General features: G+C 39.0%; 1 protein-coding gene across 2 annotated transcripts in view; it reads left to right on the top strand.

Annotated features, from left to right (window-relative positions):
• Positions 1 to 18,452, top strand: part of usp43b (ubiquitin specific peptidase 43b) — a 197,385-nt gene that overhangs the window by 146,241 nt on the left and 32,692 nt on the right. For both annotated transcript variants that reach the window (XM_062037413.1, XM_062037414.1), the window contains exons 6-8: positions 1,728 to 1,872; positions 6,207 to 6,369; positions 17,574 to 17,685. In XM_062037413.1, the coding sequence (XP_061893397.1) occupies positions 1,728 to 1,872; positions 6,207 to 6,369; positions 17,574 to 17,685 (420 nt within the window). The remainder of the gene's footprint in view (positions 1 to 1,727; positions 1,873 to 6,206; positions 6,370 to 17,573; positions 17,686 to 18,452) is intronic.

Below are 18,452 nucleotides of genomic sequence, written 5' to 3' on the forward strand. Positions count from 1 at the left end.
ATTAAATACAGTAGTGTAGTAGACCTAAGTATTCATTAAGTACCGCCATAATGACATCATTAAATACAGTAGTGTAGTAGACCTAAGTATTCATTAAGTACCACCATAATGACATCATTAAATACAGTAGTGTAGTAGACCTAAGTATTCATTAAGTACCACCATAATGACAACATTAAATACAGTAGTGTAGTGGACCTAAGTATTCATTAAGTACCACCATAATGACATCATTAAATACAGTAGTGTAGTAGACCTAAGTATTCATTAAGTACCACCATAATGACATCATTAAATACAGTAGTGTAGTAGACCTAAGTATTCATTAAGTACCACCATAATGACATCATTAAATACAGTAGTGTAGTAGACCTAAGTATTCATCAAGTACCACCATAATGACATCATTAAATACAGTAGTGTAGTAGACCTAAGTATTCATTAAGTACCACCATAATGACATCATTAAATACAGTAGTGTAGTAGACCTAAGTATTCATTAAGTACCACCATGATGACATCATTAAATACAGTAGTGTAGTAGACCTAAGTATTCATTAAGTACCACCATAATGACATCATTAAATACAGTAGTGTAGTAGACCTAAGTATTCATTAAGTACCACCATAATGACATCATTAAATACAGTAGTGTAGTAGACCTAAGTATTCATTAAGTACCACCATAATGACATCATTAAATACAGTAGTGTAGTAGACCTAAGTATTCATTAAGTACCACCATGATGACATCATTAAATACAGTAGTGTAGTAGACCTAAGTATTCATTAAGTACCACCATAATGACATCATTAAATACAGTAGTGTAGTAGACCTAAGTATTCATTAAGTACCACCATAATGACATCATTAAATACAGTAGTGTAGTAGACCTAAGTATTCATTAAGTACCACCATAATGACATCATTAAATACAGTAGTGTAGTAGACCTAAGTATTCATTAAGTACCACCATAATGACATCATTAAATACAGTAGTGTAGTAGACCTAAGTATTCATTAAGTACCACCATAATGACATCATTAAATACAGTAGTGTAGTAGACCTAAGTATTCATTAAGTACCACCATAATGACAACATTAAATACAGTAGTGTAGTAGACCTAAGTATTCATTAAGTACCACCATAATGACAACATTAAATACAGTAGTGTAGTAGACCTAAGTATTCATTAAGTACCACCATAATGACAACATTAAATACAGTAGTGTAGTAGACCTAAGTATTCATTAAGTACCACCATAATGACAACATTAAATACAGTAGTGTAGTAGACCTAAGTATTCATTAAGTACCACCATAATGACATCATTAAATACAGTAGTGTAGTAGACCTAAGTATTCATCAAGTACCACCATAATGACAACATTAAATACAGTAGTGTAGTAGACCTAAGTATTCATTAAGTACCACCATAATGACAACATTAAATATAGTAGTGTAGTAGACCTAAGTATTCATTAAGTACCACCATAATGACATCATTAAATACAGTAGTGTAGTAGACCTAAGTATTCATTAAGTACCACCATAATGACATCATTAAATACAGTAGTGTAGTAGACCTAAGTATTTAAGTTTTTTTGGCGGCCCGATTGTAAAAAAAACCTCTGCCCTAAAATACTCCAGTATTTGCTAGTGGATAGTATGATTGATGTACAGAAGTAGTACTCCTAATGCTTCATTCTCTCTTCCTCCGCAGGTGATCCTGACTGAGGTTTACTCCACAGGCTTCCAGCGCTCCTTCTTCGATGGCGACGATCTCGCCAGTGTGGCGGAAAATGACGTCATCTATGCCTTCCAGGCTCCGCCCCTCTACATCAGAGGAGGCTCCGCACGGACCTCAGGTGAATTTATGCTTCTAAAAATGTATATATATCATGTAGTAACAGACACCTTCATAACAATATGTAATATGTACAATATACACACTGCAAGTATATATATCATGTAGTAACAGACACCTTCATAACAATATGTTATATGTACAATATACACACTGCAAGTATATATATCATGTAGTAACAGACACCTTCATAACAATATGTAATATGTACAATATACACACTGCAAGTATATATATCATGTAGTAACAGACACCTTCATAACAATATGTAATATGTACAATATACACACTGCAAGTATATATATCATGTAGTAACAGACACCTTCATAACAATATGTAATATGTACAATATACACACTGCAAGTATATATATATAATGTAGTAACAGACACCTTCATAACAATATGTAATATGTACAATATACACACTGCAAGTATATATATCATGTAGTAACAGACACCTTCATAACAATATGTAATATGTACAATATACACACTGCAAGTATATATATATAATGTAGTAACAGACACCTTCATAACAATGTGTAATATGTACAATATACACACTGCAAGTATATATATCATGTAGTAACAGACACCTTCATAACAATATGTAATATGTACAATATACACACTGCAAGTATATATATATAATGTAGTAACAGACACCTTCATAACAATATGTAATATGTACAATATACACACTGCAAGTATATATATCATGTAGTAACAGACACCTTCATAACAATATGTAATATGTACAATATACACACTGCAAGTATATATATATAATGTAGTAACAGACACCTTCATAACAATATGTAATATGCTTCAAGAGGTGACTACTGAATGAGAAGGTGTGTCCAAACTTTTGGCCTGTACTGAATATATATATATATATATATATATATATATATATATATATATATATATATATATATATATATATATATATATATATATATATATATATATATATATATATATATATATTAGTGTTGTCTCGATACCAATATTTCATACCGGTACCAAAATGTATTTAGATACAAAAAAATGTAATTATTGTCTTCATTTGAACAAAAAAAGTCTTAGGATACATGAAACATATGTTTATTATTGTCATTTAGTCCTTAAATAAAATAGTCAACATACTAGACAACTTGTCTTTTAGTAGTAAGTAAACAAACAAAGACTCCTAATTAGTCTGCAGTAACATATTGTGTCATTAATACACCTATTATTTTGTACACATTATGAGGGACAAACTGTAGTAAATGGATTATTAATCCACTTGTTCATTTACTGTTAATATCTGCTTATTTTCTGTTTGAACATGTTCTATCTACACTTCTGTTCAAATGTAATAATCACTTATTCTTCTCTTCTTTGATACTTTACATTAGTTTTGGATGATACCACACATTTAGGTATGGATCCGATACCAAGTACTTACAGGATTATACATTGGTCATATTCATTTTAAAAATATCGATGTAATCACAGTAGTATCAAGTAGATACACTCTTGTACTTGGTATCATTACAGTGGATGTCAGGTGTAGATCCACCCATGGCGTTTGTTTACATTGTGACGGCGGTGAGCTATTGTATCCTCCTACGGTGTGTAGTGAAGCATGTTTAGCTATTCCTCGTCCTCCAGTGATAATAATACATGTAAGAAACTTACTTTATTTGTCGCCATGGAGACCAGGATTAGTGATTTAGAAGTAGCTAAAACACTGTGAATGGATGTTAGGGTGCTAGCTAGCTAGCCATGTCTTAAAGCAGCTCTTCCTGAGGGTGTTTCAGTGTTATAACTTCACCTTTCTCTTGACTTTTTACACCAAAATGCGTCCATTCTCCCTTTTCTGTCTACACACTGTGTCTGCTTGTAAGTACTCTGTGTGTGTGCTCTGCCCAACATGCTCCTCTGCTCATAAAACCAGCAATGTCACCACATGACAGGGGTGGGGTTTACCGGTACTTTTTACAGGCGATATAGTACCTAATATAATTCATTAGTATGGCGGTACTATACTAGTACTGGTATACCACACAACACTAGTATACTGTCTAGAAAAAGAGGTCCCAAACAAGCAGATGTAAGTGAGAGGAGACAAGAAGCAGACGTTGGATGTAACGAGGGATGAGTGGCGGTGTAAGTCTCAGTGGGACAGACCAGGAGGTGACCTCAGCGCTTTACTCTTTCATGAACATCCGTCAGAGGTCACCCTCATCCATGACTTTAAGCCACGTCTGTCACCGCCTTGATCAGAGCAACATGAATAAATGACATCAGGACTGGCCTTCAGGCAGCCACTTCACCTTCAAGGCCTCATGGCACTTTGCACACTTTGTTTGGATTTAGGTAGAGTTCACGTTTGAACACATACCTGCTGCCTGGAAATGATATTGGTACTCAACGGATACTAAATATTGGTTTTTAACAAAAGCCAAAAGTGAAGTTGTCACGTTGTGTAAATGGTAAATAAAAAGAGAATACAACAACTTATATTCAATTGAATAGACTGCAAAGACAAGATATTTCATGTTCACACTGAGAAACTTAGAATTTAATGGCAGCAACACATTGCAAAAAAGGCATTTTGACCAGTGTGTTACATGGCCTTTCCTTTGAACAACACTCAGTAAAGGTTTGGGAAGTGAGGAGACACATTTTTGAAGTGGAATTCTTTCCCATTCTTGCTTGATGTACAGCTTAAGTTGTTCAACAGTCTCCCTTCTCATATTTTAGCTGCCACACATTTTCAATGTCTGGACTACAGGCAGGCCAGTCTAGTACCCGCACTCTTTTACTATGTAGCCACGCTGTTGTAACACGTGGCTTGGCATTGTCTTGCTGAAATAAGCAGGGGCGTCCATGCTTGGATGGCAACATATGTTGCTCCAAAAGCTGTATGTACCTTTCAGCATTAATGGTGCCTTCACAGATGTGTAAGTTACCCATGTCTTGGCCACTAATACACCCCCATACCATCACACATGCTGCCTTTTACACTTTCACCCTAGAACAGTCCGGATGGTTCTTGTCCTCTTTACATCCACAGTTTCCAAAAACAATTTGAAATGTGGACTCGTCAGACCACAGAACACTTTTCCACTTTGCATCAGTCCATCTTAGATGAGCTCGGGCCCAGCGAAGCCGGCGGCGTCTCTGGGTGTTGTTGATAAATGGCTGTGGCTTTGCAATAGTAGAGTTTTAACTTGCACTTACAGATGTAGCGACCGACTGTAGTTACTGACAGTGGTTTTCTGAAGTCTTCCTGAGCCCATGTGGTGATATCCTTCACACACTGATGTGGCTTTTTGATGCAGTACCGCCTGAGGGATCCAAGGTGTGTAATATCATGGCTTACGTGCAGTGATTTCTCCAGATTCCCTGAACCTTTTGATGATATTACGGAGTGTAGATGGTGAAATCCCTAAATTCCTTGTTGAGAAATGTTGTTCTTCAACAATTTGCTCAGGCATTTGTTGACAAAGTGGTGACCCTCGCCCCGTCCTCGTTTGTGAGCGACTGAGCATTTTAATGGAAGCTGCTTTTATACCCAATCATGGCACCCACCTGTTCCCAATTAGCCTGTTCACCTGTGGGATGTTCCAAATAAGAGCATTCCTCAACTTTCTCACTCTTTTTTGCCACTTGTGCCAGCTTTTTTGGAAACATGTTGCAGGCATCAAATTCCAATTGAGCTAATATTTGCAAAAAATAACTAGTGTCGGTGGGGAAGTGGTACCTTTTAGAGGTGGTATAGTAGCAAATATGATTCATTAGTATCGGTACTATACTAGTACCGATACAACCCTAGTCTAAGCACACCACCTTTATGTCCGTGTGAAGAGCGGGATGTGCTAACGTGGTGGTTTGCTGCCTGGTGAAGAGCAGAGTGATGGATCAGGTGTCAGGAGATTTAATAAAACATGGGAGTTTGGGGAAGGCTCAGTAACTTTTCCCGATCAATTTGTCCTGGACGGCGTGTGCGATTCATCACCGTCAAGCTCCGAGGCGCTGACGCTGTCGACCGTGTGACAAAAATGCAGGCGTGACATTTCGCAGGGTTCTCACAAACTTGGCACACCCCTTCTGTGCGGGTGCAAACAGGCACCTGCTCGCCACATGACGCCCGTCAGACAAAACCACCTGGGCGGAGCTGAGGGCCGCCACCGCCAGTCCATCTGCTCCGTGAATCAATGCCCCCCCAGAAATAGAAAGCTGGCTCACCGTGTTAAGTTTGGAGATCAGTCCGAGGAATCCGTCACCGCGTGGAGAAAAACTCTCAAGAAAGACCAACAAAAAAATGTGTCTGTGTTTGCAGGGTACCATCACAGTCTGCCATCTTGCCCGTACGCCACCGGTCCCGAGGGGCAAAGGTTAGCCACGTCCGGGGCTTTGTCTTCCGAGTTCCTCAACCACGGCGTCCCGGCCAAGATCCTGCTGCTGGTATGCAACGCTGCAGGAGCGGGCCAGCAGACCATCAGGTAACGACTCCACGTTCTTCTTTCAATAGTCGCCCTCAGGTTCAGTGAGGCACAAAAATAAAGTCTCAGTTTGTTTTCCTGCTTTTTAAAGAAACTGATAAATACAGAAGACAGGGATCATTGCTGTCATTCCATCAAAAACTAGTAGTTTGCTACTAAGAGCTAACTTCTCATTTGTACAAACTACGTCTTTCATTTGGCCGGCGAGACTAAGGAAGCTTACCCGCATAATAGTCTGACCATTTTGATGCTGCTATTATTCCGCCATCTAGTGTACAATGTAAATATTTCATTATTCTGCAGCATTTACTTATATGACCCAGTGCAAACAACCTTACCTAGTCATGGTGGAAAAAGAAAATGCATCCAACACAAAAAGTCAACAGACATGGTCACACATAACAACCTGCTCATTGAACTATGTGGATATTATTAAAAAACATCCATGCACCGTGAAAAAAAAAAAATCTAAATTACACCCATTTAAATGCATTACAATGCATGATGGGAAAAATGCAAAACACTCTCCACACTTTTATCCATGTTTGGCACATTTTACTAGTTTGATATTTCTGATTGATTACAAAACTTTAAGGAGGTTGTCACGGAAGTAAACAAGGTAGGAGTCAAATTTTTACATACTCTCAATATCCAATTATATTAATTATTATTATTATTATTATTATTATATATCCATTATATTATATATATTATATATTTATATATATACACATATATACATATATATATATATATATTTATATATATACACATATATACATATATATAGCCTATTATGCATGTAAAGTAACATATATATATACATATATATATACACACACATATATACACACATATATATACATACACACATATATACACACATATATACACATACACACATATATACACACTTATATATACATACACACACATATATATATATATATATATATATATATATATATATATATATATATGTATATGTGTGTGTATATATATATATATATATGTGTGTGTATATATGTGTGTATGTATATATGTGTGTGTATATATGGACTATAAACGCTAATGTTTTGGTATCAGTACAGTGGATGTCAGGTGTAGATCCACCCATGGCATTTGTTTACATTGTGACACCGGTGAGCTATTGTATCCTCCTACGGTGTGTAGTGAAGCATGTTTAGCTATTCCTCGTCCTCCAATGATAATGCTACTTGTAAGAAACGTACTTTATTTGTCGCCATGGAGGCCAGGATTAGTGATTTAGAAGTAGCTAAAACACTGTGGATGGACGTTAGCCACTAGCTAGTTAGCCATGTCTTAAAGCAGCTCTTCCTGAGGGTGTTTCAGTGTTATAACTTCACCTTTATCTTGACTTTTTACACCAAAATGCGTCCATTCTCCCTTTTCTGTCTACACACTGTGTCTGCTTGTGAAGTGGGGAAGTGAAGTGAATTACATTTATATAGCGCTTTTTCTCAAGTGACTCAAAGCGCTTTACATAGTGAAACCCAATATCTAAGTTACATTCAAACCAGTGTGGGTGGCACTGGGAGCAGGTGGGTAAAGTGTCTTGCCCAAGGACACAACGGCAGTGACTAGGATGGCGGAAGCGGGGATCGAACCTGGAACCCTCAAGTTGCTGGCACGGCCACTCTACCAACCGAGCTATACCGCCCCACAAGTAAGTAGTACTCTGTGTGTGTGCGCTGCCATACATGCTCCTCTGCTCGTAAAACCAGCAATGTCACCACGTGACGACGCGTCGTCATGCCCAGGAACGGGTACTTTTCAAACAGAGTATAGTACCAGTTTTGATTGATTAGTACCGCAATACTATACTAGTACTGGTATACTGTACAACCCTACACTGCACTAATATTTATTTCTACAGTCAGGAGATTAAGGTTTCTTATTTCACGGTGTGTGCATAGTGGGTTTATTCAGATACTTAAGTCCCGCCCACATCCCTAAACCATTCATGTTAGGTCAATCTAGGTGTAATTAGAGCGTAGTTATGAGTGGTTATTGGCCTCAATAGCAACATGTGTTTAATCTGGGATTACAATGTTCCTGTGAACATGGAAATAAACGATGTGCATTATTATGCATCACACCTTAAATTGGAATACTTTGACATGCGCAGAACATAACATAAACAGAAAGGTGTGTTATTGTTTGTGCTATGGCGCCACCTTTTGGACGAGTTCGCTCACTGCAGGTGCTGACTAAGCAGTGACTTCCACTGTAAACAAACTTTGTGCATCTCTACTTGTCCAAAGTTATCACGGTAAATATTTATCAGGTTTTTTTCCTTTCTGTTCACTACTTTTGTTTTACCACTCTTTTTGAAAATGGAGCTGTCCCGTGCCATTTGTGTTGCGATATCTATAAGTTGCTGCACTTCATGTTACGACATTCTGTGTAGTGTTTGAGGCTAGCAGCTAGCACTTAGCGTAGCGGTAATGTCGTGAATAAAACAGTTTATTTATTGTTTCATCCACACACGACACTCCAGACCATACTTTCGGAAGACGCGTTTTCATGCGCTACAATCCCGATGACTTTCAGCATAAACCTCTCGTCTCGATCGAAATAAAAAATTTTATCCAACGTGTGTGATCGGGTCAGAATATTCCGAACGGCGTGTTTACATGAGGCGTTTTTATTCCGGTTCGGCTTTTAATCCAATTAAATGTGCCCATGTGCACATGGCTAATGTTAGACTTAGAGAAACTTTAATGATCCACATGGGAAATTGTTCCACACAGTAGCTCATTTACTAAGGATGGAAAGGGTAAGGATGGAAAGGATAATGCAGGTATAAAGTAGATTAAAAAAGGACCATAGTAGCAATATAAAACATAACATATATGTAATATTTACATATTATACGTATATACAGTATATAATATGTATATTTATATATTATATGGCCCTGCGATGAGGTGGCGACTTGTCCAGGGTGTACCCCGCCTTCCGCCCGAATGCAGCTGAGATAGGCTCCAGCGACACCAAAAATGGACAAGCGGTAGAAAATGGATGGATATATTATATTATATTTGTATTTTTTTATTATATATATATATATATATATATATATATATATATATATATATATATATATATATATATATATATATATATATATATAAATGGTCCCTAGTGTGTGAATGTGAGTGTGAATGTTGTCTGTCTATCTGTGTTGGCCCTGCGATGAGGTGGCGACTTGTCCAGGGTGTACCCCGCCTTCCGCCCGATTGTAGCTGAGATAGGCTCCAGCACCCCCCGCGACCCCGAAGGGAATAAGCGGTAGAAGATGGATGGATATATATATATATATATATATATATATATATATATATATATATATATATATATATATATATATATATATATATATATATATATATATATATATATATATATATATATATATGTATGTATGTGTGGGAAAAAATCACAAGACTATTTCATCTCTACAGGCCTGTTTCATGAGGGGTTACCTCAATCCTCAGGAGATTGAGATTGAGATTCTCAGGAGATTCTCCTGAGGATTGAGGTAACCCCTCATGAAACAGGCCTGTAGAGATGAAATAGTCTTGTGATTTTTTCCCACACATACATATTACGTTCTACCACGGTATCGAGCACTATTTTTTGGATAATCTAATTAAGACATATATATGTATATGTATATATATATATGTACATATATATATATATGTATATGTATATATATATATACGTATATATATATATATATATATATATATATATATATACATATATATATATATATATATACGTATATATATGTATTTTTTTTTTTTTGTTTGTTTGTTTTTTATTAATTTTTTAAATAATATTTACAATATATAACAAAAATGATAAGTGATAAAAAAGGAAATTCTAGAATAATTCCAAAAATAAAGTAAAACGAAGGAAGTCAAAAGGAGCTACTTTGATGTGCTGCCGCTCTTTCAGGCACATCAAAAAATAAAATAAAATAAAATGTTAGTTGGGGTTAGGAGGGAAGGGACTCATACGGCCCCGTTTCCTGGGTGGATCTCGCACGAGAGGAAGAGGGATTTTTGCCATGCAGTCTGCTGAAAATGATGGACAGCGCCACTCTACACAGCACCGGAGGCTGTGGTCATCGTTGGAATTGCTACCAAACACATTTGAAGATGCTCAACACTGCTCTCTGGAGGCTAAAGTGGATAGTGCAGCCCCAAATCTGTCACGCTTCATGTGTCAGGTAAATTGTGACGAACGGGGCCGTATGACCTCGGCTCGCTTAATTGAATCATACATGTATTGTTCAACTATTTTGCAAGTCCTTCAGTACTTAAAAGAGCCCAGTTAATGTTTTTATTAGTCGCGCCCTCGCCAGCGTGAGTGGTTAGGATTATGGTGGCGTCTCCGGTCTACTCGCCCTCCTTCAGCTAAGAAGAGCTACTCTGGGATGCTCACTCGCTTTATATTTAGCTCGGCACCGGGAGCACGTCAAGGTCATTTCACCTCCCAGAAACCCAAATGGCCGACATCCATCTCGCTGCGAGAGCGCTGTGGAATCAAAGGTCTGAGGGATCCGACGTGGGGCGGTCCATCAGACACCTCAGATCAATAGACGCGAGCTCGCCAGCGCGGCCGTGAGAAAGTCCAATCTCATCTGCGGGAGTCGGAGTCGCTGTCAGTCTCTCCTTCCAAAATGGCTGTCCGTCATTGATCAAACGTGCCACCCGGTCTGAGGACTGTGGGAGGAGCGGACTCTGCCAAGTACCTGACTTTGGACGCACTTCCTCAGTCCTACTAATCAAAGCACTGACATGAAACTACCGTGTTTTCCGCACTATAAGGCGCACCTAAAAACCTCCAATTTTCTCAAAAGCTGACAGTGCGCCTTATAATCCGGTGCGCCTTATATATGGACCAATATTGAGCCACAACAGGTCCTGCAACCCCAGCCTCTACTGTAGCGTCTATTCTACGCGCCTTATAATGCGGTGCGCCTTATATATGAACACAGTTTTAAAATAGGCCATTCATTGAAGGTGCGCCTTATAATCCGGTGCGCCTTATATATGGACCAATATTGAGCCACAACAGGTCCTGCAACCCCAGCCTCTACTGTAGCGTCTATTCTACGCGCCTTATAATGCGGTGCGCCTTATATATGAACACAGTTTTAAAATAGGCCATTCATTGAAGGTGCGCCTTATAATCCGGTGCGCCTTATATATGGACCAATATTGAGCCACAACAGGTCCTGCAACCCCAGCCTCTACTGTAGCGTCTATTCTATGCGCCTTATAATGCGGTGCGCCTTATATATGAACACAGTTTTAAAATAGGCCATTCATTGAAGGTGCGCCTTATAATCCGGTGCGCCTTATATATGGACCAATATTGAGCCACAACAGGTCTCGCAACCCCAGCCTCTACTGTAGCGTCTATTCTACGCGCCTTATAATGCGGTGCGCCTTATATATGAACACAGTTTTAAAATAGGCCATTCATTGAAGGTGCGCCTTATATTCCGGTGCGCCTTATATATGGACTAATATTGAGCCACAACAGGTCCTGCAACCCCAGCCTCTACTGTAGCGTCTATTCTATGCGCCTTATAATGCGGTGCGCCTTATATACGAACACAGTTTTAAAATAGGCCATTCATTGAAGGTGCGCCTTATAATCCGGTGCACTTTATAGTGCGGAAAATACGGGTATTATGAATGTCAACTAGTGTTGTCCCCATATCAATGTTTTGGTACCGGTACCAAAATGTATTTCAACACTTTTCTGAATAACGGGGACCAAATTTTTTATTATTGTATTTATAGATAAAGGAACAAAAAGAAAGAGTATGAAGAAAACTAAACAAAATGCTGAAACCCAGCAAAACACTCACAGGAAATGTGGAGCAGACGGCGTCCACAAAGTAGTGCGTACTAGAGCTCGGCATGGAGAGGATCGTCAATAGTCATCAGTAGGGTTGTCCCGATACCAATATTTTGGTACCGGTACCAAAATGTATTTCGATACTTTTCTAAATAAAAGGGACCACAAAAAATTCTTTATTTGAACAAAAAATGTTGTGTACATGAAACATATGTTTATTATTGTCATTTAGTCCTTAAATAAAATAGTGAACATACTAGACAACTTGTCTTTTAGTAGTAAGTAAACAAACAAAGACTCCTAATTAGTCTGCAGTAACATATTGTGTCATTTATACACCTATTATTTTGTACACATTATGAAGGACAAACTGTAAAAATTGATTATTAATCCACTTGTTCATTTACTGTTAATATCTGCTTATTTTCTGTTTGAACATGTTCTATCTACACTTCTGTTCAAATGTAATAATCACTTATTCTTCTCTTCTTTGATACTTGACATTAGTTTTGGATGATACCACACATTTAGGTATGGATCTGATACCAAGTAGTTACAGGAAATATACATTGGTCATATTCTAAGTCCTCGTGTGTCCGGGGACGTATTTACTGACTTTATAAACATAATATGAATTTTTTTTAAAAGAAAAAAATATTTTGTGATGCTAAAAAATATGAATGTACGGTAATCATAGTAGTATTGACTAGATACGCTATTGTACTTGGTATCATTACAGTGGATGTCACCTTTTCAGTGTATTTGCTTGTTGTTGTTTTTTTACTACTGCATTATGGTCGTCGGCAGAAGGAAAAAAATCCAGACATTTTCCGCACCGTTTTACAAGCCGCGGGGTTCAAAGTGTAGGAAGAATGTGGTCCTCTTGTTTTGACGGCCAGCATCCTCTGTGGTGGACATGTGTTGTTGGTCTTTGGTCAGGGTAAGGGTGACACATCTCAGAGACAAATAGCACTATTGTGCAGAATTCAAAGACCGTAGTGAGTGCTGATCTTGAGGAGCTTTCAAAGTGGATCTTCCAGTTCTTCTGCAAGACTTGCAATCACCTTTTCTTCTTCTTCAATTCGCACCTCAGATTTTCAATTGGACTCGGATCTGAACTATTTGCAGGACATCTTTTTTCATGGATACTTTTGACAGTTTTTGCTCTAACAAGATGCAGTATCATGTAGAAAAAAGGATATCATCCCCAAACATCCTTTCCATTGATGGCAGAAGAAAAGTATCCAAAGTGCATTTATTGAAGTGCAGCCCCAAGTCATGGAAACGCCCATATTTAAAAAAAAAAAACTCAACTATCGCTTAAACATTTTGGCGCTCTCATGAGGTGGTTTTTTGAGACATTTCTGTCACGCGATGCGTCGTAGAAGACGCCGGAGTTTGTAGTGATTTTAAAAATGCAGACATACGAGGTGCAGCAAAAAAGGGGTATTAATAGACAAAGGGGAAAAAAAGCGAGAGCAACAGGGAAGTGCTCTGCCCGGACAGACTATGAAGAAAACTAAACAAAATGCTGAAACCCAGCAAAACACTCACAGGAAATGTGGAGCAGACGGCGTCCACAAAGTAGTGCGTACCGGTACCAAAATGTGTTTTGATACTTTTCTAAATAAAGGGGACCACAAAAAATTGTCTTTATTTGAACAAAAAAAATGTTGTGTACATGAAACATATGTTTATTATTGTAATTTAGTCCTTAAATAAAATAGTCAACATACTAGACAACTTGTCTTTTAGTAGTAAGTAAACAAACAAAGACTCCTAATTAGTCTGCAGTAACATATTGTGTCATTTATACACCTATTATTTTGTCTACTTTATGAAGGACAAACTGTAAAAATGATTTTTAATCCACTTGTCCATTTACTGTTAATATCTGCTTATTTTCTGTTTGAACATGTTCTATCTACACTTCTGTTCAAATGTAATAATCACTTATTCTTCTCTTCTTTGATACTTTACATTAGTTTTGGATGATACCACACATTTAGGTATCGATCTGATACCAAGTACTTACAGGATCATACATTGGTCATATTCAAAGTCCTCATGTGTCCAGGGACGTATTTACTGACTTTATAAACATAATATAAATAATAAAGAAAAAATATTTTGTGACGATAAAAAATATCAATGTGATCATAGTAGTATCGACTAGATACGCCATTGTACTTGGTATCATTACAGTGGATGTCAGGTGTAGATCCACCCATGGCGTTTGTTTACATTGTGACGCCGGCGAGCTATTGTATCCTCCTACGGTGTGTAGTGAAGCATGTTTAGCTATTCCTCGCCCTCCAGTGATAATGGTACTTGTAAGAAACGTACTTTATTTGTTGCCATGGAGGCCAGGATTAGGGATTTAGAAGTAGCTAAAACACTGCGTCCATTCTCCCTTTTCTGTCTACACACTGTGTCTGCTTGTAAGTACTCTGTGTGTGTGCGCTGCCGAACATGCTCCTCTGCTCGTAAAACTAGCAATGTCATGACGTGACGACGCGCCGTCATTCCTGTAAAAAAAAAACAAATACAGCGAACCGGTACTTTTCAAACAGAGTATAGTACTGTTTTTGATTCATTAGTAGCGCGATACTATATTAGTACCGGTATACCGTACAACCCTAGTCCCGACAAAAACATGGCGTCGCAAGCTCAACTTAAATAACGCTAATCACAAACAGGTGAGGGGAAAAGTACTCGAAGGCAGTCGTAAAGCAGTCAGGAAAAAACACCAACACAACAGGAAGTGCCACCAAAATAAGAGCACAGGACAGGAACAAGCACTTAACACAGGAGAAGACTAACAAACAACATGAGCACTGAGTTGGCATCTAGAGGTCACTTAAACATGGAACTGGTGAGGCAACTTGGTCTTCATTCTGATCAGTCAGTCCGGGTCGTCTCGGGGTCCCTTCCCGGGAACAGAGGCCGACTCGTGGGCTCGGACAGACCCTTAAGGACGCTGCCTTGGTCTCCTATGGCCATCCCGGCTACAGCGTGGCTGCAATGTCTTCCTCAAAGTGGAATATATTCTACGAGAGCTGCTGAGGCAAAACACCCTTTAATGGAAGCCCCTACAACGTTGTTGAAATTGTAGAAATATCGCTTTTATTTTGCAAAAAAAACTGCAATGGAAACTCAGGTAGCGACTGTGGAAGTGTGCATGTTTTCTTCAGGCGGTCGTCTTCATGAATCTCATTGGAACCAAAACCCAAAGAAAGGTTGCATCATCAAGATTCATGATTCATCACTGAATAGGACTTTCACCCAGTCATCCGTAGTCCACCATTGCTTCTCCTCAGCCCGTTGGAACCTGGTTTTTATGTTTGATGTATTTTTCAAACTATAAGGCGCACTTAAAATACTTTCATTTTCACTTTGCGCCTTATAACCCGGTGCGCCTAATATACCTATTAATTCTAGTTCTGCTTACCGACCTTGAAGCAATTTTAATTGGTACATGGTGTAATGATAAGTGTGGCCAGTATATGGCAGTCACACATAAGAGACACGTGTGGACTGCAGGTTGACGCCTGTTCAATAAATGACGCCAACAAGCGAGACCAAAACTTTGATGTTCCATTGAGAACATAGAACATCACACAGGACGCTCAAAAATCCGTCAAAATGTTTTAGTACGACTGCGGAGCATTAGGACTGCCATAGTCAGACGTACTGTGCTTCAACATACAAGTATTATTATGGTGTGTGTTTAAGAACCACAAAATGGCACCTATTAGGAGACTACTACAACATACTTCTTGTCGGGATCCCCAGCAAGAACATCCAGAAGCTGCAATACATACAAAATAGTGCTGCTAGGATGCTGATGAGAGTGCGGAAATAAGACCATATCACACCAATTCTCAAATCCCTTCACCGGCTTCCTGTTCCACTCAGGATTGAATACAAAGTCTCCCTACTAACCCACCAGTGCCTCCATGGAAATGCCCCCCTCTACCTCAAAGAACTACTCACCCCCAAATCCTCCACACCACACCTCCGCTCCGGACAGGCTAACCTCCTCCAACCTCCGAGGCCGGGCTTTCTGCTCCGCCGCTCCCAGTCTGTGGAACTCTCTCCCTGACCACCTGAGGGAACCACAGACTGTGGATGCTTTTAAAAAAAGGCTTAAAAACCCTTCTTTTTTTTCTTTTTTTAAAGTCGTATTTATAATTTTTTTTTTTTTTTTTTTTTTTTTTTTTTTACATAAAGAAATACAATCATGTGTGCTTACGGACTGTATCCCTGCAGACTGTATTGATCTATATTGATATATAATGTATATATTGTGTTTTTTATGTTGATTTAATTTTAAAAAAATATATATATATATTTTTTTTTTATTTTTTTTTATTTTTATTTTACATTTCTTGTGCGGCCCGGTACCAATCGGTCCGCGGACCGGTGGTTGGGGACCACTGATGTAGACCACAAGGAAGTCTTGTACTTTTAGAAAATAATCATAATAATATGACTCCTTTAATGTATAAAAATAGACCGGCTCATCATCAGTGCGCCTAATAATCCGTTGCGCCCTATGGTCTAAAAAATATGGTAGTTGTTAATGACAGCTTTTCTTTATCTTTTCTGTACCGTATTTTTCCGAACCATAAGGCGCACTGAATTATAAGGCGCACTGTCAATGAATGGGCTGTTTTCAATCTTTTTTCATATATAAGGGGGTAAGATAAGGTTTCATAAATTGATCTAAACATATTTCTTGTATTCCTAGAAGACGTTGACCCTTACTTTAAATGTTTGTTTTTTTTTGTTTGTTTTTTACATAAATAAATACAATCATGTGTGCTTACGGACTGTATCCCTGCAGACTGTATTGATCTATATTGATATATAATGTATATATTGTGTTTTTTATGTTGATTTCATTTTTAAAAAACTGGATTATAAGGCGCATTAAAGGGGGTAAGATATGGTTTCATAAATTGATGTAAACATATTTCTTGTATTCCTAGAAGACGTTGACCCTTACTTTAAATGTTTTGATGAGATGTTGTTATTGTGCGCTGCTAATAAATCCGAGCCAGACTGCCCTCAATTAAACGTGTGTTCTAATGAATGTGTCATGGGATCCATCCTTTTAGAGTGATGCTTTTCCCTCTCCTCCTCTGCCCATGTATTACCTCTCCCCCATAGAGATATTATAATGACAATCCTGCTCTAATGGCGATATCATTTGTTTTATTCATTATTACGCCCTGCCGAGGGAGAGCAGCGCAGTGTTTGTGTAAGTCTAACAGGTTTGCTTTGTGCTCCAGGTTTGGTCCTCCGTTCCTAATGAGGGAGGATCGGTCTGTTTCCTGGGACCAGCTGCAGCAGAGCATCCTCAGCAAACTGTACTACCTGATGATCAATGGAGCGCCGGCGCAGGTAGTTAACAGCTCCTCGTTATAGCGTGCTCAAAAAGGTTCATTTTGTCTTCTTACTCATGTACTTTTTCAAATGTTCTTGTAATCAGACCGTATTTTCGGTATCCATCCATCCATTTTCTACCGCTTGTCCCTTTTGGGGTCGCGGGGGGTGCTGGAGCCTATCTCAGCTGCATTCGGGCGGAAGGCGGGGTACACCCTGGACAAGTCGCCACCTCATCGCAGGGCCAACACAGATAGACAGACAACATTCACACACTAGGGCCCATTTAGTGTTGCCAATCAACCTATCCCCAGGTGCATGTCTTTGGAGGTGGGAGGGGCCTATCCCCAGGTGCATGTCTTTGGAGGTGGGAGGGGCCTATCCCCAGGTGCATGTCTTTGGAGGTGGGAGGAAGCCGGAGTACCCGGAGGGAACCCACGCAGTCACAGGGAGAACATGCAAACTCCACACAGAAAGATCCTGAGCCCGGAATTGAACTCAGGTCTATATTAGATGGAATTTTCTAGAATCGGTGACAAAGGGCAGCCCTGGCGGAGTCCAACCCTCACTGGAAACGGGTCCGACTTACCGCCGGCAATGCGGACCAAGGTCTGGCACTGATCATACAGGGAGTGGACCGCCACAATCAGACAGTCCGATACCCCATACTCTCTGAGCACTCCCCACAGGACGGGTCCAGTGCCTTCTCCAAGTCCACAAAGCACATGTAGACTGGTTGGGCAAACTCCCATGCACCCTCAAGGACCCTGCCCAGAGTATAGAGC

The sequence above is a fragment of the Entelurus aequoreus genome, linkage group LG25 (assembly GCF_033978785.1).
Source record: "Entelurus aequoreus isolate RoL-2023_Sb linkage group LG25, RoL_Eaeq_v1.1, whole genome shotgun sequence".
NCBI classification, from domain to species: domain Eukaryota; kingdom Metazoa; phylum Chordata; class Actinopteri; order Syngnathiformes; family Syngnathidae; genus Entelurus; species Entelurus aequoreus.